At 36.5% G+C, this 26117-nt stretch overlaps 1 protein-coding gene across 1 annotated transcript in view; it reads left to right on the top strand.

The window, feature by feature from the left end:
• PSME4 (proteasome activator subunit 4) overlaps window positions 1–26117 on the top strand; it is a 61376-nt gene that overhangs the window by 33492 nt on the left and 1767 nt on the right. Inside the window, exons 21-46 of the mRNA XM_054383340.1 lie at window positions 3505–3560; window positions 4611–4667; window positions 4852–4907; window positions 4987–5085; window positions 5585–5647; window positions 5803–5898; window positions 6267–6398; window positions 7762–7971; window positions 8463–8599; window positions 8848–8901; window positions 9567–9696; window positions 10330–10411; window positions 10936–11089; window positions 11582–11651; window positions 12400–12525; window positions 12856–13008; window positions 13463–13567; window positions 14378–14469; window positions 14815–14946; window positions 15557–15765; window positions 16048–16133; window positions 17078–17206; window positions 18118–18273; window positions 22764–22926; window positions 24360–24493; window positions 25543–25681. Coding sequence (XP_054239315.1) covers window positions 3505–3560; window positions 4611–4667; window positions 4852–4907; window positions 4987–5085; window positions 5585–5647; window positions 5803–5898; window positions 6267–6398; window positions 7762–7971; window positions 8463–8599; window positions 8848–8901; window positions 9567–9696; window positions 10330–10411; window positions 10936–11089; window positions 11582–11651; window positions 12400–12525; window positions 12856–13008; window positions 13463–13567; window positions 14378–14469; window positions 14815–14946; window positions 15557–15765; window positions 16048–16133; window positions 17078–17206; window positions 18118–18273; window positions 22764–22926; window positions 24360–24493; window positions 25543–25677 — 3016 coding nt within the window. The 3' untranslated portion in view covers window positions 25678–25681. The remainder of the gene's footprint in view (window positions 1–3504; window positions 3561–4610; window positions 4668–4851; window positions 4908–4986; window positions 5086–5584; window positions 5648–5802; window positions 5899–6266; window positions 6399–7761; window positions 7972–8462; window positions 8600–8847; window positions 8902–9566; window positions 9697–10329; window positions 10412–10935; window positions 11090–11581; window positions 11652–12399; window positions 12526–12855; window positions 13009–13462; window positions 13568–14377; window positions 14470–14814; window positions 14947–15556; window positions 15766–16047; window positions 16134–17077; window positions 17207–18117; window positions 18274–22763; window positions 22927–24359; window positions 24494–25542; window positions 25682–26117) is intronic.

Genomic DNA, 26117 nt, shown 5'->3' on the forward strand with positions numbered 1-26117 from the left:
GCAGTAGCTTTCTGTGGCTGAATTAAGGAGTTCAAAGCTGTAGAGTCAGAGCTGTGATAAATTACAGTATCATAGCTGGGGAAAGAAAATGAATACAGTCTTTTCTGTGCCTGCAGAAACAATGTAATAGTTGCTCTGGCACATGAGATGTTTGCAGGTACACATAATGCTTCTGTGCACACAGCCTACCCTTTTCCTTCAAGGGCTGCTGTAACTGTGGTTCCTTCGTTCTTCCGATATAGTTAGTGACTCTAATGGTGTGCTAATGAAGATTCTTTCAAATGCAGACAGTACAAAGCTGTCTTAAGGCTGAGAAATCTTTTACTGATGTTCAGCTGAGTTGCCCTTTGCTTTCTTTCCTTGTACCTTACTTACTACAGAGGTAATACTAAGTTCATTCTGGGAAACAAAAATAGGGTTACTTGCAGAGCATCTTTTTTTTTTTTTTTTTTTTTGTCTCCATCTTCAATTCAGTGTGCTTAGTTAGAATGTAGTACTGCTCTGCTCTTGCCACAAGATGCAGGAACTTCCTGAAGGTATTGAGACTACTGTTCAAGACTAAGACTACTGCTTTTAAATGTGTAAGGATGTGATATGGCATGCTGAGGGGCAGGGCTAGCTAACCTCTCTTGGCATCTCCAGGAAACTTCCCAGCTCTGCTGGGGGAGCTGCACACAGGAAAGGGAACAGTTACTCCTCCACGGTGAGTAACCCTGTTTTCTCCTTGTTCACCATCCAACTGTTGTCTCTTGATTTCTTATGTCGAAAGATGGAGCCCTTGATCTAGTAATTAACATGGCCCAGGTTTTGTTTGGGATTTTTTTTGCAATTAGAAAAATTTTCTCTGCAGTTGGTTCAGTGGAGTGATGCTAAAAGTTACTTGTTTCTGAAAAGCTGAATCTGGTTGTTAAGCTATACTTGCATACTGAGGAATATGTACACAGAGACTTAAATACAGACATTCTGTGGAATGTCTGGAAGTTGAAAAACATAGGCAGGTGGGTTTTTTTAGGTGCCTTTTTTTTTTTTGTTTAGTATTTTACTGTGGCGAATAAGGGAATGAATTCTTCCAAGTTGTGTTTAACTGGGATTTCAGTTCCAGCTATAATTTTGGACACTCTTTAAGATGTTTTGCTGGCAAGCTTGAAACCTGTTGACACAGAATGAAGCACAGTATTTTTTTACACGTTGCATGAAGGATTGTCATTGAGTCTTAAAATCCACATTGACTGAAGTTAACAAAAACATTTTGATAGCTCTTCGTTTTGTGTCTCAAAAATAAAACACCTGCAGTTTTCCCTGGCTCACTCCCTGACACGTGTAACACTGAATATTATAAGCATGGGTCTTTGTGGGACAGCTATAAACCTTTATTTCATTTTGAACGTGATATATTCATCCTGTTAGTAGCCTTATTGAAGTAAATGGCTCGGTCTGTGGAATATGGCAAATGTAAGGACTATACCAAGCTAGTTGTTGATTGTTGGGTGGTATGTGCTGAGTTGTTACTCTTGGTTTACTCATGGACCTGAAGTGTAGAGACAGCTTGGAATGTTGGTTTTCCTTTGCTTTAAATATTAGAGGTTTGCTTTGGAACTCTGCACAGCTGGCAAAAAACAGTTGAATGTGTTTTGCTCGGAGTGGGAAGGAAGTACGAAGGTTTTTCATCTTTCAGTAGATTACCTTTGGGGGAAAATGGGAAATTGCACTCAATTGTTTTTGCTTCATGGGTAGGAAAGCCTTAAATGAACTTAATTTCTGTACTTGTATCAGGGAAAACTGTTTAAGAGTAAAAACACTGTAGAAAAATAATTAACTGCTATGAGCTCATTTACTTTTCAACGTATCCAGCATACTATACAAAAGTAACTCGTTAACATCTAGCTGCCTGGGATTGTTGGATTGATCTGTTACCTTCTGTTTTAAAGAATAATAGTATTTGGGGTGGGAGGGTTCACGTTTTTAATTTTTTTTCCCCCAGATGTTAATTGCAGAAATATCCCCCTGTTTATCTTCCCAACCAGAAAGATTTGATCTTGGAGAAACACATAGTACTTTCATAGTCAACCATGTAGACAATTACAAAAGAGCAAGTGTGTCAGACTATAAAAACTTTATTTTTAGAACCGAAGTACTGGATTGGTGTTGGATGTTTTAGAAATTGTATTAGAGGTAAAGCTGTACCTTACACAGTGCAAAGTTTTGGGTATGGTGCGGAGGTGGGAAGACATTTGGAATGGCTTATTTTCAAGTTAACCTAGCTCTATCAGAAATACGCTGAGTGAAATCAAATTAAGACTGTGCTTTTTGATGTCTCTTTGAACCTTGTTGGTGTGGATGTGGATGTTAAAAGGGTTGTGAAATCAGTTTTCCTGACTTTTGGCTGTAGGTCGTTTTTCCTTCATCTAATCAGCGCAATAATTGTAGCAGTCATGTTTTAATCTGCACACTTTTATAAGAGAAACATGTCCCTTATTTCTAATTCTGACAGACAGACGTTTGCCATTGCCTGAAATCTGGAAGTTTAGTACATGTACATGAGTGCGTGCTCAGATACAGAATCTGCAGTGTTTTCTGATGTGTTTAGCATTTGTAACAGCAGCAGATTTGCACTGCTTCAGCTGCCTCTGTTATGATTTTTGTAGGGATTACTAGCTGAGACTATTTGTAAAACATAAGACTCTTGTGTATTTTGCCTGTGAAAGCTTGAATTTGTCTGTCTTAATGTTTTAGAAGGTGAAGTTTAAAAATAAAAAGGCCCCAAGCCATACAACCAAAACAAAGACTCACACAAAACCCCTTAAGTGTATGCAGAGTATGTTCTTTTGTCTTTTAAAATCATGGGGATGTGGTGTCTTGAGTTTATATTTTTTTTATACAGTAACATAAAAGCAAATCAACAAAGACAATTCACTTAAACAAACAAACAAACAACTTAGGTAAGTTTGATCCTAATCCTTGGAAGAAGCATTGCTTTATTTTTTGTGTGATTATTAATAGTGAACTTTATATAGCAATAAGTAGGACTTTAGTAGGTAATGGATAAATTCTTTATAACAAAGGGAGCAAAGTCAGAGAAGGTTCATCCTTTTAACTTGTCAGTAAAGGATTCTGTCTCAGCAGTCAAATTCACCTTTCCATCCTAAACTAAGATGATCAGGAGCCACATTCAGTTCAGTTAGTGTGTTCATAGATTTGCTGAGGAGGCCAGATTTCTAGCCCTTTAATAGAATTGATAAGGTTCTGTTAAAGGAGGGGTCAAGATTCTGGTTTCAAAGTGATGTCCTGATGATGTACTTGTTTCTGGCAAACAGACTAACCCATACCATAGTCGGTTTGTAAATACTGGAACTGAGACATACTGTTAGTAAATCCAAACATCTTTGGTGTGACTAGCATACAATATAACTTGATACAATGAATTAAATGCCAATGAAATTCACATAGTCAGTTGTTTCCATAATGTGTAGTAATTCTTTCTTTTTTTTCTTTTTTTCCATGCAGGGTCCCTACTCTGGTGTCTTTGGATGAAACAAAACTGTACACTGGTGTTGAATATGGTAAGTAGATCCTAGTACTGTTCAGACAGGTTGTTAATGTTTTTGTTCTTTTCTTTCTGCTGTAAAAACGGTAGGGTCTTTTTGAGACAATATTTTTGATTCTTCTCTTTATATTAGATGGGCTTTTTTGGCCAACACAGAAGTTCTTGTGTACACACTTTGATCTTCAATGATGGTACACAAGATACAAATCTGCACTAATATGGCTTGGAATGGGAGCTCTGTTCCAACCCCCAGGTCAAAGTAGTTGAGCCCTTGTCCTTCCACACAGAGGACAGGTGCAAGAGGCGCTGCAACCATCACCCAAAGACTGCACTTGAGAAGCAGAAGGAATCAAGACATAAGGAATCAAGACATAACCTGCTAAGGGCTGTGACAGCTCTGTTAGAAGAAAATGGCTTTTTTTCAGGCTTTGTGTGTATATTTTACCATCTGAGTGAAGATGAGCAATTTAAATAAGGAATTGAGGCACACAGTAACTGCTTATCAGACTATTAAATGGTTTTAGTTGCTTTATTACAAAATCCAGCCCATTAGTTTGCAAGAGTTGACTGTGTAGCCATATAACATGTAACAGAGAATAGGCATCTATTTTGTGGTCTTTTGCAGTAATTAAGATTTTTCTGGTTTAAAACTTCCCTTGTATCATTTTTTCCCCCCTTGCTTTTTTTGGTTGTTGTTTAGATTGGGAATATCTGTTCCTTTCCAGATATTGAAGGGGAGTAAGTTCCCAGACTTCTAATGGCTTCATCACTTTGTGTAAAAATCTGTGCTCTATTGACTTTTTTCCCCCCCCCTTCTTAATGCATTACTGAGTTTTCATATGCCAAATGATGTGCCTCAGCCTGTGCTTAGAAATTAAGCCAACTGCCAAGCCAGGAAAAGAAGGTTATGTACCCATGAAAAACATACTGCTGGCTTGATGATAGTGGTGTTATGGGCAGGCTATGTTTAATATAGTCCATACTGCCTTTCCACTGGTTTTCATATCTATAAATTGCTTTTTATGCTATTGTAGAATAAAGAGAAAATGTGTAACTTTTTTTGTAGATTTATCAAGAGAGAATTATCGAGAAACAATAGCAAGAGTGACAAGGAAATTGCTGCGTAAGTTTAATCACTCCTCTATCTAAAAAGTACTGCTTGTGCTTTTAAGTATAATTTTATAGATGAGAAACTAGTTTTGTTTATTTGGCCTAGAATTCTTAAATTTAAGCTTTGCAGAAATAAAATTATAGTTAATTTTTAAAGCTCTTTTCACATCCAGTTATTATTTTTCTTCCAATTGCAGGCTACATACTTGATAACTCAGAAGATGATACCAAGTCTTTATTTCTAATAATAAAGGTATATTTATAATTTGTAATACTTAAGAGAAGATGAATAGTTTTGAAAAATAATCACTATTTTGCCTTTTTTTTCCCAGATTATTAGCGATGTTTTACAGTTCCAAGGGTCTCACAAGCATGAGTTCGATTCACGATGGAAAAGCTTTAATCTAGTGAAAAAATCAATGGAGAACAGGGTCAGTGATTTTTTTTGTTTGTTTGTTTGTTTTTTGTTTTCCTTTGTAAAGCCAAGTTGAGGGATGGAAGTATTTCTTAATGCTTAAACAGAGTTTTCATGTTTTCCATACTGTCTTAATCAGTTTTCATAATTTTGAAATCTAATTCCCTGATAAGAATGATGGTTTGCAATGCTTATCTACCTTTATTCGAAAATCTTACAAGCAAATAGCTTAGCCTTTCTCAATTGTAGTAACCCTCAGTTTGCACTTATACTTGGACCAAAGTCTGATCTAGTCCTTGTTAACTGAGAAATTTCTGTGTCCAGAGCTTCCTTTTGCTTATGGAGTAATAGAAATATAAAAAACTTCACTGGGGGAAAATAAAAAAAAAAAAAGCTAGCTGTCTGCCGAGAAACTCACCTGTTTCAAGAAGAGAAGGAGTACCTGGGGGATTTAGTCAGTACGAATTGCTAATATGAATACTGAAATCTAAATGCAATTACGTATTTGTTTACAGCTCCAAGGAAAGAAACAGCATATCAGAGCTTTGCTGATAGACAGAGTTATGTTGCAGCATGAGGTAATACTTAAATCTTCACTAACTACTTTACTTGAAAAGCTGATTTGCTACATTGTCGTGTAACAACAGATAAAATAATCTTTCACTAGTGTTTCCTACCTGTATGAAATCTAAAAATCAGTCTGTCCTTTATTTATGTTTTCTATGCAATTTAGCTGAGAACACTAACAATGGAAGGCTGTGAATACAAAACCTCCCACCAGGAGATGATCAGAGATCTTTTGTGTTTGTCCACAAGTTCATATGGTCAGGTAAGGAAAGACCCCTTTTAAACTGAAATATTTGGAGTTTTTGGTTGATCTCTTCAAGTTACATTTTTGGGATCTTCACATTTTGATTTATTTCTGTGGCAACATGAAATATTTGCTTGCTTTGTTTGCATTAGTTGCTAGTTTTGACATAGTTTTTGCCTTAAGCTTCTTCTCTGTCAAATAAAGAACTGGATGGAGGGCTGCCAACTTAGGTTACAAATACTAAATATTTCAAGGCACTTAACTACTACTCCTTATCTGCAAATAATTTTATTTCTGTACATATGTGATTGAAATGGTTAAGGATGTTATTTTTTTAGTTTACTTTCAGTTCGCAAGACTTTCTAATAACACATCTCTTCCCACAGGTCAGAAGTAAAGCTCAGCAAGCATTCTTCACAGCTCTGGGAACATACAATTTTTGTTGCAGAGATATCATTCCCTTGGTTTTGGAGTTCTTGCGTCCAGACCGGCAAGATGTTACTCAAAAGCAATTTAAAGTATTATATCATTAACTTTGTTTTATGTCTGTCTTTTGAAAGTGTTTTTATAGGACAATTTTTAATGATTAAAGTGAGATTTGTCTGTTATCAATGTGATAATTTTCATGACATGTAGCTTATGTATGAATACTGTGAGGAATTACTGGGATTAGATAAGTTGTCAAAAGAAATGTTGTGTTTATCTACGTTACACATTTTGTGTTACGGCGTTAAAAATTGTCTCTTAACAACTATTTTTTAATTATGAAATGGAGATTGAAAAGCTGTAGTCCAAGGTGGTAAGCATTTCTGTCATCTGTAGCAGGATTAGAAAATAGTGTGAACTGGACAAAAAAGTTGATCATCCAAGTAAGTTATGCTAAATCAGGTGGAATTTTTTATGAAGTGGGGGGTAATTGCTGATGCTGTCAGGCCTGGAAATGGTGCAAGTGTTCAAAAGCATTATGGTCTGTGCCTTCTTCAGCACCCTCCTCAATCTTGGCCACAGAGGCAAGTGGCACTCTTGTCATATGGTCAGAGCATGATCCTGCTCCAGCTGCCTGATCAGTGCTATCAGACAGTATGTGATTACATCATTTGCATATCTTGCAATCCCTTTTCTTATGTTTTGATGATTACTTTTTTCTGCCATCCTTGTACCTCCCTTTCTCCTTCACTGTCTTGCACATAACTCATAGCATTTTCCTACTATACCTGAATTTGGTATTTCTGATACTCCTATCAGGAAGTCTTAGCCTTAGTGATGTTACTGCTGTAGTTACCTTGGCACTGTTGCTGTTGTAAGACTCTTCATGAAAAGGTCCCCAAGATTTCCTTCCAATTGCCTGTAAAACTTGGCTATTTCTGACATAACTCCCATCATCACCTGTGAAATCCATCCTCTCTTTGTTTCATTCTGTGTGACACTTGTCAGTGTGTCACACAGTCATCTCTCACATTAACCAGTTTGTTGTGTCACGCCCAGCAGTTATCCACAGCCCATCCAGCTGGTATCATTTCAGCGGCCTGTTTAACAGCATTATGATTTGCCTGCAACCCAAACATGGCTAAGTTCACAAAAAGGCCGGGTCTCATACTATTATTTTATCATTGAATACTCTCCTTTATAATGTAATTCAGAAATCAATCAGCCATGCTGTGGATAAAATAATTGGCAGGGCTTCCAATCAAGAGGATTCTGTGAAAAATCTTCAGTGTTTTGACAACAAAGCCGCATAGCTGAGTATTTCTGGTACATTTTAATGGTTTGGTAACAGGAAGATTAATTTTCATTCTATGTGGGTGCATGCTTATGTAGATAGATATCATTTATATGTGAACAGCACTTTAGCTTTCTAAAATCACATTTTTAATTTTACAGGGTGCCTTATATTGTCTTCTGGGAAATCACAGTGGAGTATGTTTGGCAAATCTTCATGACTGGGACTGTATTGCGCAGACGTGGCCAGCAATTGTTTCTTCTGGGCTTAGCAAAGCTATGTCCTTGGAAAAACCATCCATAGTTAGACTCTTTGATGACCTAGCAGAAAAAATCCATAGACAGTACGAAACAATTGGGTTGGATTTTGTGGTAAGTTGCTGATTGCTTGATGTTCATGTCTTGGATTCAGAGTGTGTCGGTGTGAGCTGAAATTCCCCCCCCCACCGACAATTGCAATTACATCAAGCATTTGATTACAGAAATGCTTGAAACTCATGTCTGTTGTTTGAGTTAGTGCTCTGATTTTGATTTCATTCCCATTTTGGTTATAGAACAATGCAAACTGCCTCTTACCCCATCAGTGGGATAAATGGCATGTTACTTAGAGTTAAGAAAGAGTGCCAATCTTTCAAACCATTTGTATGGTTAATGAAATACTGAAGTTTGTCTTCAGTTTAAAATAGAATAAAACAGTGTACTTTGAGAAATAAAACCTACTGTGTGCACAAAAGCTGTTCTCCCTACTTCTTCACAGACCTGTGTATGTGGACAGAAAATTCTGTACTGTCATTATTTCAAAACAGATTTAAAAACTGGAAAATTGCTGCCCAGTCTCAAATCTTTGCACTATTTGTCAACAGGTTCCAGAGAGATGTGTTGAAATAGCTGTCATGCTGCAAAAATCAGGACATTCAAATTCAAACTTCACAGGTCTTCATTCAGAAGAAATTCAGTTAGGGATTCAACGACAGAAAGAAAAGAATGCGGAGGCGCTGCGGTAAGTTTGAACATGCCTCAACACCAGCTTATACTGGCTAATATTTACCATGCATTAAATGTAATAATCCAAAAGCAATAAAATCTTAAACTTGACAAATTGAGAAAGCCTAAGGATTGTTGCGGTGTGTCTTGACTTGACAGTCTTGCCCTTCTGTCCCTTCCCTTCCTCCCTCATGTTGGGAAACTTTTATTCCATTTTTAAATTATTCTCTTGATATCATCTGGTTGATTCCCTTTTTCCTTCAGAAATTACGAAAATTTGGTCAACATGCTGCTGGACTGTGTGGAACAAAGAAATCTGTAAGTCTCCCTTTCCGTTCATGAGAAATTTGGGGGCAAGGTAGATTGGAGGTGACTACCTGAATAGATACCAATTGCATCAAGTGCAGTGAGCATGACCAGAACTGATTAATATTTTTTCTATCCTTGAGTTAATTGTCCAAAGGCAATGTCACAGTAGCAGTCTTGCATAAAATGGATTATGGTAAAGAATTGAATGAGTCTTCAATTTATTTTCACTGACAATTTGATTGGTTCATATAAGGTGGCATCACATCTTGGATAGTTAATTAGTTTTTTTTTGTTTAGGGGAAAACCCCTGTGTTTCTGTCTGCATAATACTGCTCTGCACATAAATTTGAATTGGTAGCATAATATTGGTGTTTAAAAACTTCAGAAGAATATCTCTATAGGTCTGTATTTTACATTGAAATGCCAAGGTCAAAAGGAGCCCATTAACTAAGTAAGTTTGATTGCACTTCTGTGTTCATAGGACACTGGAGGCTTCACTAAATGACACTTAAGCTCGTTGACTGTAGCCATGGCATAGAATATTACTTAGGCTAGTCCAAACAGAGCTGCATAATCATAGCACATATGATCATTTCTGTGCAAAAACTACCCTACTTATTTTCTGGTTATAATACTGTTTTTTTGTTCTTTGTTCTTTTTTTCCCTCTCCTTAGTCCCTGGAAGTTCGAGCACATAAGCATTGGTTTCCTGTCTCTGCTCTTGAGGGATGATAGGATACTGCCTGTCCGTGCAATAAAGTTTTTTGTGCAGTGTCTCAACCATGATGCGATTGTAGTTCGTAAGGTGAACTCAACAGAATTCTGTCTCTTTGCAGTGCATTGGGGTTTAGATCAGGTGTTTGTGGTGTTTGGCTGTGATAAAGTACAAAAATGGAGGTGTGCATGCCTCCTCACCCTTCCAGCCATGCCCAAAATCCAAGGAGATGACAGTCTTGGCAGTGCTGTAGCCATGATGCATGGTGTCAAGTCTCTGAATTGAAAATGTACAGTGTGCCAATTCATTCTTATTTATATCAGAGTTCTTTTGTATATTTTTATTTTGCAGATGCTTGATTTTCCTGCAGCTTATCACTTGAAGGGATCCATGTTTATGTGTTTTATTTATAACTTTCATTCTGCTTGTTACCTCAGCAAGACTCAAAACTTGACAGCCCCCTCTTTTTCCTGGAAGTTACTACCAGGGAGGTTTTTCTGAGCTATAAAGATCACACTTAAATCTTGTTCTGTATTCCCCTGAAATGAGTGAGATTACAGGAAATACTATCCACTGGGCTGACAAAGTTCACTGTAGTAATCACTGGCTCTCCGGGGCAGTGAGTAAACTGGCTTAAAATGTCTGTCATGAGATGATTAGACATGTCCTTCTTGGAGGTAAGTGTATGGGATGGATCCATTAATTCCCATTTCTTTCTTTTAGGTGGCCATCTCAGCTGTGGCTGGTATTCTTAAGCAGCTTAAGAGAACACACAAGAAAGTGCCCATCTGCCCTTACGAAATAAGTAGGTTTTATTCAATATGTGAACTATCTCACTAACATTTATCCTAAAATGGTTTTGAAAGCCTATTTTTCTAGTTAAATTAAATCACAATGTAGAATCACAAGCTTTTAATATCTCTTTGGTAGTTTATGTTCTAAGCAAGCAAAATTGGTTACATAATCAGTCATTTTTCAGGTCTGTTTTTTTTTTTCAAGCAGTATTGTATTTCTGTGTATTAAGCTATTCACTTAAAGTGAGTCAAAACTTCAGAGGTACTGATCATTCTCCTTTCAGAGAGTCTTGTAATATGTGATGATAGTTTATCTCCTTTTCATTAATTTTTTAAATAATTTCAAATGACACGTACATATAAATGACTAAAGGTATCTTTTCTGTTACTCTTAAGTGTTACTTTTAATCTCCTAGAGCAAACGTTTGTACAGATTGGATTCGAAGGAGGTAGACCTAAACACTTAAAGAACTGCAATATTTGCTGGAACTGTTAACAAACAAGTTTGTTAGAGTATAAATTCCTCTTTAACCAGGTGGAAGCCCTAAGCCTGCCAGTATTCAGGCTGGTGACAGACCAGATAACCAGTGGCTGCACTATGACAGCCAGAGTTTACCGAAGACAAAGGAAGCCTGGGAGTCATGTTGTTTTGTGGAGAAAACACACTGGGGGTATTACACCTGGCCTCAGTGAGTATCATTTAGCATTAAGATAGAATTGTGAGAATCAGCAGGAAGAACACTGTGGGAAATTGTTTGGGTTTTTTTTTTTTTTTTAATTGAAACAAACCAAATTCATTTCATCCTTTGTGCTTCCTGCTTGTTTTACCACTTCTGTGTGGGTTTTATGGGAATTTTGTTTGTTTATTATTTCATTATTTTATTTTTATCTGTTCCTCTTTGGATTTTGTGAATATTATAGGTAAATATTTCATACGGTTATTTAACTGGCTCGGTATAAAATGAAGTATGCATGTTTGAAGATTATGTAGTTGTAAAACATGCTTAGTGTTCTGTCACTAATAATTCTGGATTGCTTGCTATAGTAGAACATTTGTAAAAACACTAAATGTGTTCTTAAATAAAATTTTATTTCATATATAGAATGGGAAACGTAGAAAATAATCATGAGCTTTTGTTTACTTTCAAGTGTGTTACTAAATTTTTCTTTTTAATATTCAGAACTATGATGGTTTATGCTCCAGCTGAGCATCAACCAAAGCTTGGGCGAAGGAGACATGAGCTGACAGAGGTAAGGGTTTCAGTGTGGTTCAGTTCTGTGGCTCTTCTTAGTAGTCCTACTTCTCCTTTCTTCTTCTAATGTTGTCCACAGATTACTGTGGAGATGGGGAGACCAAATTCCTTCTCTCTTTTGACTGAAGTATTGCTTGAAGTTTGGAGAGTGCTTACACAAAATTTGTGGAAACAGATTTGTTTAACATGATTCCAAACCAAGACAGAGATTGAACTCAAATGCACATTTTCATATCTGTATGGATGTAATCATGTTTCTAATAAGCAATAAGTGATAGCAATCTAGATCTCTACAAGATGTTTTAAATTTTATTTTTCTACTTCATTTTCATGCTTATTGTGTTAATATTTTCATGTGTTGCAGTTTCTTTGTCAGCGATCGTGGACAAATTGTATTTATGAGCACTTTTTTGTTTCCTTTCTAACTTTATCCAAATTTAGAACAATATAAGTAATGACAGTGGGAATGGCTACTTTTGTAGGTGTTGTGCTATTGAAAGAAAAGACAACTCAAAGTCATTAATGAAAATAAAAATCAGGAGTCTTGCAAAACAGTAGCTAATGTACCCTGTAAAATGAGGGGGGAAATGGATAAGTGAGGCCTGATGTTTACCAGAAACAGAACTAAACTGAAAAATGGGGCCTGGGAAGATTGGGGTATCACTGACAATGAAACACCTCAAACCTAGTAATTTCTCTTGTTTTATTTTTTTTTCTTTTTTATTTTTTCCTTCTCTCTGTTTCAGGCAGAACAAATCATATATGATCACTTTTCTGATTCCAAGTTTGTTGAGCAGTTAATAAAATTTTTGTCTTTAGAAGACAGAAAAGGAAAAGACAAATTCAATCCTCGCAGATTTTGCCTTTTCAAGGTAACTTGAGTTCAATAACTAAATTAGTTCCATTTGTAGATAATGATCAAAACATGAAAAAACAACACTTGGCTTCTACCCCAGTGTTGAAAAATGTTGGTTTTTAAAGATATGCTGCTATGATTAATCTTATTAATTCTCTCTTCTGATTGACTACTTAGGGAAATACAGGGTAATACAAAAGTGCGCAGGACACGTGTATGTTATTCTGTTACAAAAGCAAAGTAATTTCTGCATATTCAATTCTTAAGCACTTTGTGATCATATTTTCTTCTTAGGAAGACAGTGATTTAGATGTGTAATTACTGAAGACACTTCTTTGTTTTTCAGGGCCTTTTCAGAAACTTCGATGATGCCTTCTTGCCAGTTCTTCAGCCCCATTTAGAGCAACTTGTGGCAGACTCCCATGAAAGCACTCAGAGATGTGTATCTGAAATTATAGCCGGATTAATAAGAGGTTCTAAACACTGGACATTTGAGAAGGTGCTGTAGTAGTATTTGAGTCATATGTTTTGAATTATTAAACAAATGAAACATACCAAGTTGAGGACTTTCAATGTGTCACTTGTGCCCAAGAAAGGACTGGAAAACGTTGCAACACATAGTGCTTCATTACCAAATTTTGAACACGATTCATATCTTGGTTTGGTGCCTCTATAACACTGAGTGTTAGCAGAATGCTTCAGGATTAAAACTAAGAATGGTTTGATGGTAAGGAGTTAGTGAAGCTGCCATGGTATGTAATTTCCAGTTGGACTAAGTGCTTATTTCCATGTCAGACTACTGCCTCTCTATTTATAGTCTAGATCTAGCCATCTAGATTATCTTTAGATTAATTTCTCAGCTGGAGAATAATAAAATTGAAGGATTTTTTTTCTTAGAGGTTAGATAGCCATTTTGTCCCTAAGTAGACAAATCTTGCCTTTTTGCTGAACAGGTGGAAAAACTTTGGAAACTTCTTTGTCCATTGCTTCGAAAAGCTTTATCCAACATTACAGTGGAAACATATAACGATTGGGGCACATGCATAGCGACCTCCTGTGTGAGTACCCCCTTATTAATCTTGTAAAGCTGTATCCAGATGGTCAAATATTACAGATGTGTAAATAAGAACTTTCTGAACAGAGGTACTTGGGTATATTTTGTCAGCTAAAACTGGGAACTGTAAATACATTATAAAAATAACATCCATTTTAAATTTCATTGCTTTTTCCAAAAGTGTTATTCTCTTCCCTTTGCAGTCAAATACAAGATTTGAGAAAGGAAAGAAAGCCTTAGTTCTAGGCTTTGCTTGCTGAACATGCTTGGTTTATGTTCAATTTTTATTGGAGATTTTGTACTCAAATTACACATTTATTCTTTAAAAGTATGTAGCTTAGCATTATGCTTTGAAGACCAAGTCTGAAGTTACCTTACGTTATACAATAAGATTTCTGTACACTGTGGCGGACTGGGAGGTGTGGTGTCTGAGAATCAGGGTACATGACAGGCCACAGGGATCCTGGATCAGTAGTTTTCTGAAATCTGTCAGCAAATTCAGCGTAGTTTGTCAGCCAGATCCCTGACAGTTAAGTGGCAAAATAATTCAGACATGTTTATTCATACATGTAGAAAAAAATGTGAAATTCCTTCTAATTTTTAGTGTATCTGCCAAGTAATTAAAACTGAATTGTAGCTTCAATTTTCTTCTTAGTGAAATTCATTGTGAAAATGTATTTAACTTTGCACTTGCTTAATAGAACAAACCCAAGGAATGCAAGGAAAATATATCAAAATTTTCCTCGTTTATATATTTTAAACCCCCAAATTTACTTATCTGTGATACCCCTTTATTTTCCCTTTATACCCCTAGGAGAGCAGAGATCCTAGGAAACTGCACTGGTTATTTGAACTGCTGTTGGAATCTCCATTGAGTGGTGAAGGAGGATCATTTGTAGATGCATGGTAAAATTAATTGGAACTCTTTCTTATTGATACATTGTGCCAATTACCTTGCAGAAGCAGGGAACAAAAGTGCTGCTTTCCATTTAACTTCCCCCCACAAAGGTGGTTTCTTCATTATATTTTTTTCTTTAGGTAACTAAATCAAATTAACAGAACGTAAAAGTTTGCAACTGCTATAGCAGCAGCACTGTTGTTTCTTTTGTAACTTTTACACATCTTTGCAACTCATGCAAAGACACTTCTGTGCATTGACATACTGAAAACATTCCAAAATAAGGCTTGGAGAAGACAGGGGTATGGGGGGGAAATTTTGTGTGACTAAAGATAAGATGTTCTGATTCCTAGCCGACTCTATGTACTGCAAGGTGGCCTTGCACAACAGGAATGGAGAGTACCAGAGCTGCTGCACAGACTGTTGAAGTACCTGGAACCTAAACTCACACAGGTTTACAAAAATGTCCGAGAGAGAATAGGAAGGTCAGTGTTCTCTTCTGCAGTTCTTGGAGGGTTTTGTTTGTCTTACATGGGTAATTATCTGAATAATTACACTGCAGTGATGACTGTGCCTTAATACTTGTAAAAGAAATCAGATAATTATCTGACTTGGTTTAGAAACTTCAGATTACTTCTGGTTTTATTGTATATAGGCTTTTACGTTTATGCATTATATCTCTAAAGCTCTTAAAAAAACATGAATGGCCAACCTGTTCCCTCTCCCCCAAAAACCCCACCTCCTCCCCTCCCCCCAAAAAAAAAACAAACCCTGCAACACCACTACAATCCAAATTTACTTTGTGTAAGCCCTTATAATCTATAAATGTACAGAGATCTTTTAGAGAGCATTTTATTGATTTTGAAACTGGTTGCAGATCTGTCAGTAGGAGTGGAGGGTTGCAGCTTACTGTCTAACCCTCCTGAAAAGTATTTGTTTTTAAATAATTCTGAAGTGAAGATATGGAAATTGCCTGTAAGAATTAAACTTTGAAGTTGAACAAATTATCTGGAATCACTTTGAGTTACATTCTCTAGACAGTATTCAAGCTAACTGTATGTTCCTACTTTTTTTGTCTTTTGTTTTTTTTTTCAGTGTTTTGACCTACATATTCATGATAGATGTTTCTTTGCCCAATACTGTTGCAACTAAATCCCCTCGTGTCCATGAATTTACTGCTCGGATACTTGAAAATCTTAAATCCCTTATGGAGGCAGATGAAGAAATTCAGAATCACGTCATGGAAGACAATGGAGTTGGTGAACAAGATGAGCGAACTCAGGGCATTAAACTCTTGAAAACTAGTAAGTTACTTAATGAAGTTAAGAAATGGGGGTATTTTGGGACATCACAGAAATCATACAGCTGCAGCACACAATTTCCCCTCTCATATCTACGTATCTGTTGTTTCAGGGCTGAGGTTTATAAAGTTACCTTTACAATGTTAAACTGAACTACCAGTATAGGTCCACTCTAATGTATGAAAGTCTCACAAGCAGGTCTTGCAAGAAATGTGGTCTGTAACTTGTTTTGGGATTCTTAATGTTTTTATCATAATCAGTGATCGTTTATCTTTATAAAACCAGTTCTGAAGTGGTTGATGGCAAGCGCGGGACGGTCCTTTTCTACAGCTGTCACAGAGCAGCTCCAGCTTTTACCTTTATTTTTCAAGGTAACTTGGTGGGGGGAAAGCTGTTTAATTCATGAACGAGTGCATGTTGTGTCTATTCTGATACGTATCGTGAGTTGTTTTCTTCTGTTATTCTTTCTAAATGGTGATACTTATTTTCTTCTTTTTCCTGTCACCTCTGCTCCTTGTGGTTTTATGAAGCTCAGTTGTTCAGTGCTACAGATTTGAAATAAAACATATTTGCATGCCCTGAAGCATATATCTTCCTTTGTTGTTGGATAGTTGACTGGTTTTTATATAATGTATATGACCAGAAAAGAAAGGTTTGCCTATGTGAAAGTGAACTTGAAATGCTGATATAGGTTTCTCTTAGTTTTATACCCACACCTAAAACCTGAAATTCACAGAATCACAGAATTGTCAGGAAGGGACCCCAAGGATCACCTAGTTCCAACTCCCTGCCATGGGCAGGGATACCCTCCTCTAGATCAGGTTGCCCAGAGCCACATCCAGCCTGGCCTTAAAAACATCGAGGGATGGGGCTTCCACCACCTCCCTGGACAACCTGTTTCAGTCTCACCACCCTTATGATGAAGAACTTCTTCCTGACATCTAATCTAAATCTACCCTCCTCTAGCTTGGATCCATTCCCCATAGCCTTATCGCTACCCAAAAGAATTGCAGTGGGGAACGAAATTCTTAACAGCTCCTATTTAATCATCCTTAAGAGCTTCTGACTAGCAATACTGTTTAGGTAAGTAGTATATGAGGCAAGAAACAAGGATCTCTTGATTCTGTTAACTTTTTTCCACAGATTATTGCCAAGCATATTTTATTGTTACATTAATTTTTTTTTCTAATTAAGTTAATCTTTCAGTGCTATATTTGTATTTTTCTTAGCTGTTCTTTCATGAGATTCAGCTTCCTTTCAGAATTTTGCTGTTGGCAAAGCTTGCTTACTAACACTTTCCTCTGTTGTTCTCTAGATTGCACCAGTAGAAAATGACAATAGCTATGATGAGCTCAAAAGAGATGCCAAGATGTGTTTGTCATTAATGTCTCAGGGTTTGCTGTATCCTCAGCAAGTGCCTTTGGTACTTCAGGTGCTAAAACAAGTGAGTATGGTGAAAATAGCTTAAAGCTTATCTGATATGCTCTGTGCTTTAAAAAAAAAAGATTTTACCTTAATTGTGATTTGAAGAGAATAAAATACTGATTTTCTTGGAGGTTGAAGGAGTTTATTAGGCGTGTTTTAAAACATTCTTACAAACACTAAACAACTTGGAGAAATAAAACAGTATTTTAATAAATTACAATTTAGTTCAGTAGTGGATCAGCTTAAGCCAGAAATGTCTCCTCATGAACGTAAGTCAAATCCACATTCAGAATGAGTTCCTTCTGTGTAGCTTCTAATGCAAAAAATGCCTTTTTTCTTTCTGAAGTCATTCAAGACTGAACTACACGTTAGCAGGTAGTAAAACTACCTGTTGCACAATGTTGGTGGAAGCTGTACACACAGCCAAAACAGTCACTGCAGCATTGCAGTCCAAGCTGCACCTGTGCCTAGTGCTTTCAATAACTCGGACTTCTTCAAGCATGTAGAGATAAAGTAAAGGAACTTTAAAAAACTTGGTTTTCTAAATCCATTGTGTAGAATATATATATATTCAAGCAGAATGGAATGCTTGGTTTATCGATTATCTGCCTTGTGAACTGATGTTGGGAATGAATTGAAGGGAGAAACGTGCCTGCTTTGTATTTTACGGTATTAGGTATCTGTTAATAATAATGATAATAATAACAATATGGTTTATTATGTTAATAATAACAATATGGTTTGGAAGTTAAGCCTGTAATAATCTACTGTCTAAATAGTAATTGTATGCTTCGGAGTGTATGTCAGGAAAATATTTGAATAAAAGAAGTTACTTTCAACTGTCCCCAAAAACTTTCTCTGAAATAACTGTTAGCTGCTTTCTTTCACATTCATGCTTTCTCATACTGATTTATTTATCTGTATTTGTAGACAGCAAGAAGCAATTCTTGGCATGCTAGATATACCATATTAACCTACCTCCAAACCATGGTGTTCTACAACCTCTTCATCTTCCTCAACAATGAAGAAGCAGTCAATGACATTAGATGGCTGGTTATAAAACTCCTGGAAGATGAACAGCTCGAGGTGAGTAGGTTTCTTGCCCTTGTCAAGTTTTATGAAAAAAGCCACTGGTTGTAAATTACTACAGCAAGTTTTTCTAGCTTTATAGGATTTATTTCTTCACTATTCCAGTTTTTTTTTGCTATTTCATTCCAGGAAAACAGCTGTTTAGAAACTACTTCGTAAGTGGTTTTTGTAAGTTCTGTTGTTCCTGTTTTTTCAACAGAATGGAGCATTGCTTTATTTCATTCTTGGTTTAAGTGCAGTTGAAATAGGGATATTGCCATTTTACTATAAACAAATAGCATGAATTTTGGTAGAAAGCTCAACTTCCAATGAGGTAAAATGCCGTTCTGTGTGAAAACTGTATTAAACTGCTGTCTATTTCCCATGTAATTGTATCAGTTTATCGATGATAAAATTACTTTTTTTTATGCATCCAGCTCTCTGAGGAAGTATTTCTTTAGTTATAAGTAGATTTTCCTTAGCTTTGTGAAAGCTGCATGCATAATAGGACAGCTGCTGCTTCTGATGTTACATGATTCCATAAGGTAGTAGTTTGTCAGCTACTTGTCAGTGTGACAAGGTTTTGTGTGTCTTTTGAACTAGCAATGCTTCAGTATATGCAAGTAGAAGGAGATAAAATCCCAAACCTTTACTGTGGTACGCGCATACTGTTGCCAGATCTGAGTGTGTAAGTGTGCAGTGTACTCTTAGAAGTGTTGTTCAGGATCTTAAGCCTGTTCTTGAGTAAAAATAACTACCTGATGTGAATCATTGAGTCTTGTCAGGATTCGAAAAGATGAGGGAAAAGTCACAAAAGTGTTTTGTTTGGTACCACTAATTCATAGATTCAAAGGCTTATATTAAGTGATGTGAATTTAACTGTATTTGATCACATTCAAGCATAGTGAAGAATCTGTAGTGTTAATCTCCATGCTGTTCCATTTCTCCTCTGCCACCGTTTTCACTGTTTTTTGTGCTGTTGGCAAAGAGCAATTAAATCCTACTTTTGGGTGCCTGGGTGCTGCTTTTTTCTTTCTAGAAGAAATGGTTCTGAAGAAAAGATCTTCTGCCAAAAGAAAGATCTTTGTTTAGGCCTTTTTTGAAGCTACATTTAAACAAGTAGCCACACCTGAGAAGTGAAGCTTGCTTTTGTGAAGAGTGATTTGGAACAAATGAAAATTTTTGGTTGAATGGGTTGGACATTACTGTCTGTTTAAAGAACAGTACTTGGACTCCTCTGCTAAACACGCCAATGTCAGTCTGCAGATGACCGTTTTCAGGCCTTGCATGTCACGATTTATAAAATGAGCTGGAAAGCAATAGCTTGCAATCTTAGAGAAGTTGTTTTCCACACCCAGTCACAGCACTTTATCCCATAACCTCTCACAATTTTGAAAAATACCTTTTATTCACTTGAATACGATTTCTCAAGTTATTTAAAATGTACCAAATTATCCCTCTGTGCTATAGAGATGCAAATCAAAAAAGCTTATATATGTTAGGATCATGTTACCATGGAAGCTTTCACTTCTCTTTGAAAAGTAGTCTTGTTCTTTATTGATAATAATTGGCCAAATGCAGCATCTTGCAGAGTGATTCCTCTGTATTTTTTTTTTTTTAATGCTGGGTTTTTAAGATTGGATTTAAAAATACATTTATTTTGCTCTTGCTTGATACAAAGGTCTCGGACCTAATGTTCCAACCCTTTTGTTTTAATAGAGTTTTCACTTCTGCAAATGGCATTTGTAGCAATATTACACTTCCTGGGAATTTCATGTGTTTTCATAAAATCATTTTAACAAGCCACCGCAAATGATACTGTCAAGTGACCATGCTGAGTATCTCTTGTGACTGCAAAACAAAGTGACCATGGGTCATAGGACAGTTTGGTTTCTGTGAAGTAATTTCTTGCACCCAGCTTTAAGCACAGGTGTTTAGAATAGAGGAAAGCTATGCTTAAGTAGTAGTGTGGGAAATCCTCCTTCTGAAAGTCAGATTAATGGAGACGATACAGTACTGTGAATGTAATAGCTAATGTGACCCTGCAGCTGGTAAAGGGAAAAAGTAAACAGTCTGAAAAACCATGTCCGTGTGCAGCAGGATAACCACCATTGAATATCATCTCGAGTTCTCAGGTCATACAGGCAGTTGGAGAGCGCTGCAGGAACAATTTCAGTTTGGGAAAGCATGTTTTGGAGTAAGAAATTCCATTTAGTCAGAAGTTAGAGGAAAAGTGACAATGACTGTATTCACCTTAAAGCGATGGTGGTAGTGCTAGCCTAGTTAATCTGAAAGCATGTTTCTCACAGTTTTCTCAGCCATAATTTGATCTAGGAAGCTGTCTGAGGTTTAGTTTTTATACATCAGTGTACTCAATACATAGCACTTATGTCCTGATAAACATTTTTCATATTGCACTGCAGTATTACAGTAGTGGGAATACATTTTCTTGATATGAGTAGCACCTTCAAATACTGGTTAGATTTTGCTTGTTGGGTGTTTTTTGTTCTGATAATGTTACTGATTTTTAGACTTCAGTCAGTTAATTTTCATCAAAAAAACCCCAACCAAACAAAACAACACCCATCACCAAAACCAAACAACAAATTCTTCATGGCTGATGGGAAGAGTACTCTTCTGTTGCTCACCTGTAGTTTTTATATTCTGTAAATCATCATGTGAATATGATGATCTGTAAATATAGTGTCATGTGGTGAATGATTGGCATGCTAGTGTATGATCTTAAAGGCTTTGCTTCGAAGTGTTCTTTGCAGCAAAATGTTCCTTTTAGTTGGGTTGTTAATTAGCAATAACATCAGTTTTAGTACAGCAAGTAGTGATGTAAATGAGTACAGATCACTTGGAGCTTGCTCACTTTACAGCTAAGCTTCTTTCTATTCTGGGTCTAGCATTAGCACATCATGTTTTATTTAATAGCTTAGTTCTTAAGAGACTCGCAAATTGTTGATAATACTGGCAGACTTTCATTTTGTACTTTACATCATTAACAAAGTAGATCATGTTTGAATAATGTTGAAATTTACGTGGAACAAAGTGAAGCCTCAAGAGTTTATTGTTAACTTACTATATTTAATTATTGCAGCACTTACAGCTATACTTCTTGCTTTGTAGCGGTTCAGAACATTATGTTCAAGAATATAATTTATTATAATTTGATTCAGAGGAATGGTAGGTGTTTGTACTCCAGACAAATGTTTTGTTTACAGTTACAGTATGTACTTCAGCAAAAACTCTGACAGTGTTTCAGCAAGTTGATTTGGTTTTCAAGTTTGTAAATACTGGGAGGTTTCTGTCAGCTTGCAGTTACTGAGTGGAAGTGAGTTTCAGAGGGACTACAGTTTAAACATGGTTTTATGGTTGTATAACTGGATTTGGGAGATTTGAATAGACAAGATAGATTAGTAATTCTGATACACTTGCTTTTAAAAGGAAATGAATGGTCTCTACCTATAATCCACTGTGTTGTGGCTGCTCTAAAAAGAGATCCATATTTTGAATGGTTTGGCAAAGAGGTGAAAACTTAGTTCAGTCTTGTTCTTTGGGGTTTCCATGTCACTGAAGAGAAAGAAGTTCTTTCCAACTTGGAAAGAAATGTAGTGAAAAGAACTGGTACTCAAGTCAACACAGTAATAGTGTTAGAGCATTCTAGAACTGAATTGTTGACCATAAACCAGTGAAGTTAGTTGTCATTGCTTATTAATCCAGCATCTGTTGTATCTTGTGCTGTGGGTAGAACAGAACCAGCTTTGTCTCATGAACTTACATTCTGCCTTCTCTTAGGAAAGCTTCTCTGCTTTGGTCACATTCCACATACATTTGAGTTCTGTGCTCCCCAGTTCAAGGACAGGGAACTGCTTGAAGAGGGTACAGCAAAGGACGGCAAATATAATTAGAGGATTAGAACATCCGTCTTACGAAGAAAGGCTGAGGGACTTGGGACTTTTTAGCCTAGAGAAGACAAGACTGGGGTGGGGGGATCCTATCAGTGTTTATAAATACTTCTAGGATAGGTGTCAGGAGGATGGGGCCAGTCTTTTTTTCAGTGGTGCACAGGGGTAGGACAAGTGGTAACGCACACAAACCTGAACATGGGGAGTTCCATCTAAGCATGAGGAGGAATTTTATCATTGTGAGGGGGAAAATGGAATACTTTTGAATAAAATACACTTTTTTTTTTTTTTTAACTCTTACCATCTAATGTTGATACAGAGACTATTACGAATGTTGAAAAACAGGTTGAATATTTGGGGTGGCACATCTTGTTTAAAGTGTGATGGCAAACCTAAACCTACTCTAGTATATGGTATGTCTTGACAGTAGAGTCAAATCACATTATTGCCTTGACTAGTAGGTTATTTTATGACAAATTATGTGAAGGTAACTTGGCCTAGCTGGATGTGCCTAAAAGGACAGTAATAGCATAACCACCTGTTTCTTACTGTGCATGCATGCTTAGTAATTGTGGTATGTATTGTCTGTGCTCCTAGGTGAGAGAAATGGCTGCTACCACACTAAGTGGTCTGCTCCAGTGCAATTTTCTCACAATGGATGGGCCTATGCAGACCCATTTTGAACAGCTCTGTAAGATGAGGTTACCAAAAAAACGGAAGCGAGATCTGGCTTCAGTGGTGGATACAATTCCTTCAGGGGGTAAGAACTTCAGAGACTAAAACCATGCATGTTGGTAGCATGTTAGGAAGAAAATACTTTGTGCAGTGCTTATTCTGCAAACAGTCCAGATAGAATAGAATTTGTCCTGAGTTGAAGCAGTGTTTAGAAAATTAGCATATACCCAGAGAAATGTAAGGGCTGTTGCATGTGCAAATGTTTTTCCTTCCTAAGCATTCACAGACCATAATGGCTAATATCTTGTCTTTGTGTACCTTCCTACTAATTTGTGTATGTAGTGCAGATCCTCATCCTTGTTAAGATCTTCAAGAATTTGATTTACAGAACGAGTGATGAGTAAGAATACCCTACTACCAAAACAAAGGCAAATAAACATTTTTAAATGATGTATTCTTATGTTAAACTAAGGTTTGTTTTTTTTCTGGAATTAACACTGAAGAGACTTCTCCATTTCCTATGTGCATAGTTCACATAGTTAAGAATGCAGTAAATAAATTCCTTAGTAAATAAACTTTCTTGGCTCCTACAACATAACTTTGCCTCCTTACCCACCTTCAGTTTAATAGTGTGAGTTTTTGTTCTAAAAATTACAGTACACACACAATCAAAAAAAAACCCCAAAACCGAACCAAGGCAAACCCTCCCAAACACACAAAAAATCAACACAACAAAACAAACAAAACCCCCCAAACAAACAACAAAAAACCCAAAACTGAAAACCCCAACCAAACAAGACAGAAAAAAAAAACCAACAACCACACCACCCACACACCAAAAAAACCCCAACCAACCAACCAAAACCTGCCAAAACAAAACTCACACACACACACGCTAAAAAAAACCCCAACTTCTTAGTAGGATTCTGACCAGACATTTAGCACATTTGAGTCACATTCATGTGACCCAGGACTGGGTTTCCATATTGTCAAATGGTTCAGGTGCTTGAGAAAACGTTCTGAATGCAGAAATAGGGAACAGTAAAGAAAGATGTAGTTTATGAGCTATTTACTGAGTAGAGAGATTCTTTGAGAGAAGGAAGCCCAGTTGAAATGCTTATCAAGTATACAGCATTTGTTGATACCTTTTTTTACACATCATTCCATTAGAAATTCAAGATAAAGAATGAATCTATGACTCCATATACCTGTGTGAATTTGACTATATGGTCTGTAGAACTATCTGGCTTTCTGTAAAAACCCAGAGAACTCTCTACTGTGGCAGCGGGTTTTGTTTTATTTTATTAATTCAGGATCAGAACTCACTGAATACTGGCATCAGTCTGCTAATTTAATTAGATCACTTCTATGTAACAGCTTGCTTCAGTCATGGCTATCAATCAACAATAGCTTTATTTTCACTGATAACCAGTTTGAAATTTGGCTGTGTCACTGAGTCATATCTTAGACAAGACATTTGCACCTTGCCAACTGTAAATCCATATCCTGCATTTGCAGACCTGGTTAAACGCCATGCTGGTGTACTGGGACTTAGTGCCTGTATTTTGTCAAGTCCATATGATGTACCCACCTGGATGCCACAGCTCCTGATGGATCTCAGTGCTCATCTTAATGATCCTCAGCCTATTGAGGTAAAAATACATCATTTCTCTAATTAATATATCATGTCTGAAATGCACTTGACTCATTCTTCATTCTCCTTTCCTAGAAATAAATAATAAGAAACTATTAAGAAGCTTAATGTGTGCTGCATTTTATTAAATGGATCTAAATCTTAAGTCATGAACTACTTCTAAGTTCTGGTGTGTTTTGGTGTATTTTGGAGGTTTTTGGGCTGTTTTGGGGGGGGTTGTTTGTTTGTTTTTTTGTGGTAGTTCTCTTCTTGCTTTCAAATTTAAAGCATCAACTGAAAGGTGTAAGAAATACATAAGGAGTAAATAGTATCTTTTAAATGTTACTTTTGTGTATGCTGAAACCAAAAAATCATTCTGAAATTTACAATACAAGCTTTTATAAGCAGCCCTAGAAACAAGTTTTCAATTAAATAATTACTCTTGAAGTCTACTTACCCCTCCGTCCACTATTGTGAACCTTTGCTGTTTTAAGACCTTTGCTGTTTTAACTAGAGTAGTGAACTTAGGACTGAAGAATTCCATAGACTGAACAAATTTTGCTTTGGTGTGCATTACTGAATTAAAGTGAATTGAGGGGACGGTTGTGGTTGGGTGGGTTTTTTTATTTTGTTTTGGTTTTGTTAATAACAAACAATTATTTTACTAATAGAAGGTAGGTTACCTCTGATTTGTTTCTTCTATGTGCATTATGTGATTCATCAACTCATTTTGAGACCAAAACCATTGGTTTGAAACATGCAAGGGAAAGGAGAAAAACATTTCACTTTTAAAATTCTTTATAAGAGTATTTTAATTTTTTTCAAACTCAAAATTGTAAGTCAAAGAATCATTTTTGTAAAGATATTTGAATCATGATACTAGTCAAAAGACTAACCAAAAATAGAATTTAAAATACTGTGGAACTTGGCTGAATTTCCCAAGTCCTTTGCAACCTTTGCAGCCACTCAAACATGTTGCAGTTATTGTTTGTTACATTCAATATTTGTTTTATCATGGATCTTAAATCAGTAACTGATGCAGATCAATACTGATTGTCTGCTGTGCAGATGACTGTGAAAAAAACCCTGTCAAATTTCCGGAGGACCCATCATGATAACTGGCAGGAGCATAAACAGCAGTTCACAGATGACCAGCTACTAGTGCTTACTGACCTCTTGGTTTCACCATGTTATTATGCATAGAGAGGTAAGGTTGTTTTGACATAAATTGACAGAAGCATGTCTTGTGAAATCTAATGTAGCTCTCCAGCCTAACATGGAAAGCAGGGAAAAATCCCTAACTGCAGGAAAAATTCTGTAGCCAAGTGTCAGTCCCTTGTACCTCCAGTGATCTATTTGAGATCAGATTTAAATATTGTCCATCATTTTGTCTGCCCTTGTATTACACTAGTGTTTTGCTAAGACATGCTTGTTTTCTTGAATATTGATGTCCTTTTCTCCATTTTCTGCCAGTTAGGTGTCCTTTTAAACACCTGGCAGTTTCACTAAAGGCAAGGTACTTACTGCTTTGTACTTCTGATGCCTCTGAGGGCTTAAGTCCAGTAAATCATCTAAATCTCACAATGGGGAATGACTGTTACAAAAAGCTTTCCTCTTCCACATTATGGCTTTGCTACCAGGTC

Source organism: Indicator indicator, chromosome 9, assembly GCF_027791375.1.
Source record: "Indicator indicator isolate 239-I01 chromosome 9, UM_Iind_1.1, whole genome shotgun sequence".
NCBI classification, from domain to species: Eukaryota; Metazoa; Chordata; class Aves; order Piciformes; family Indicatoridae; genus Indicator; species Indicator indicator.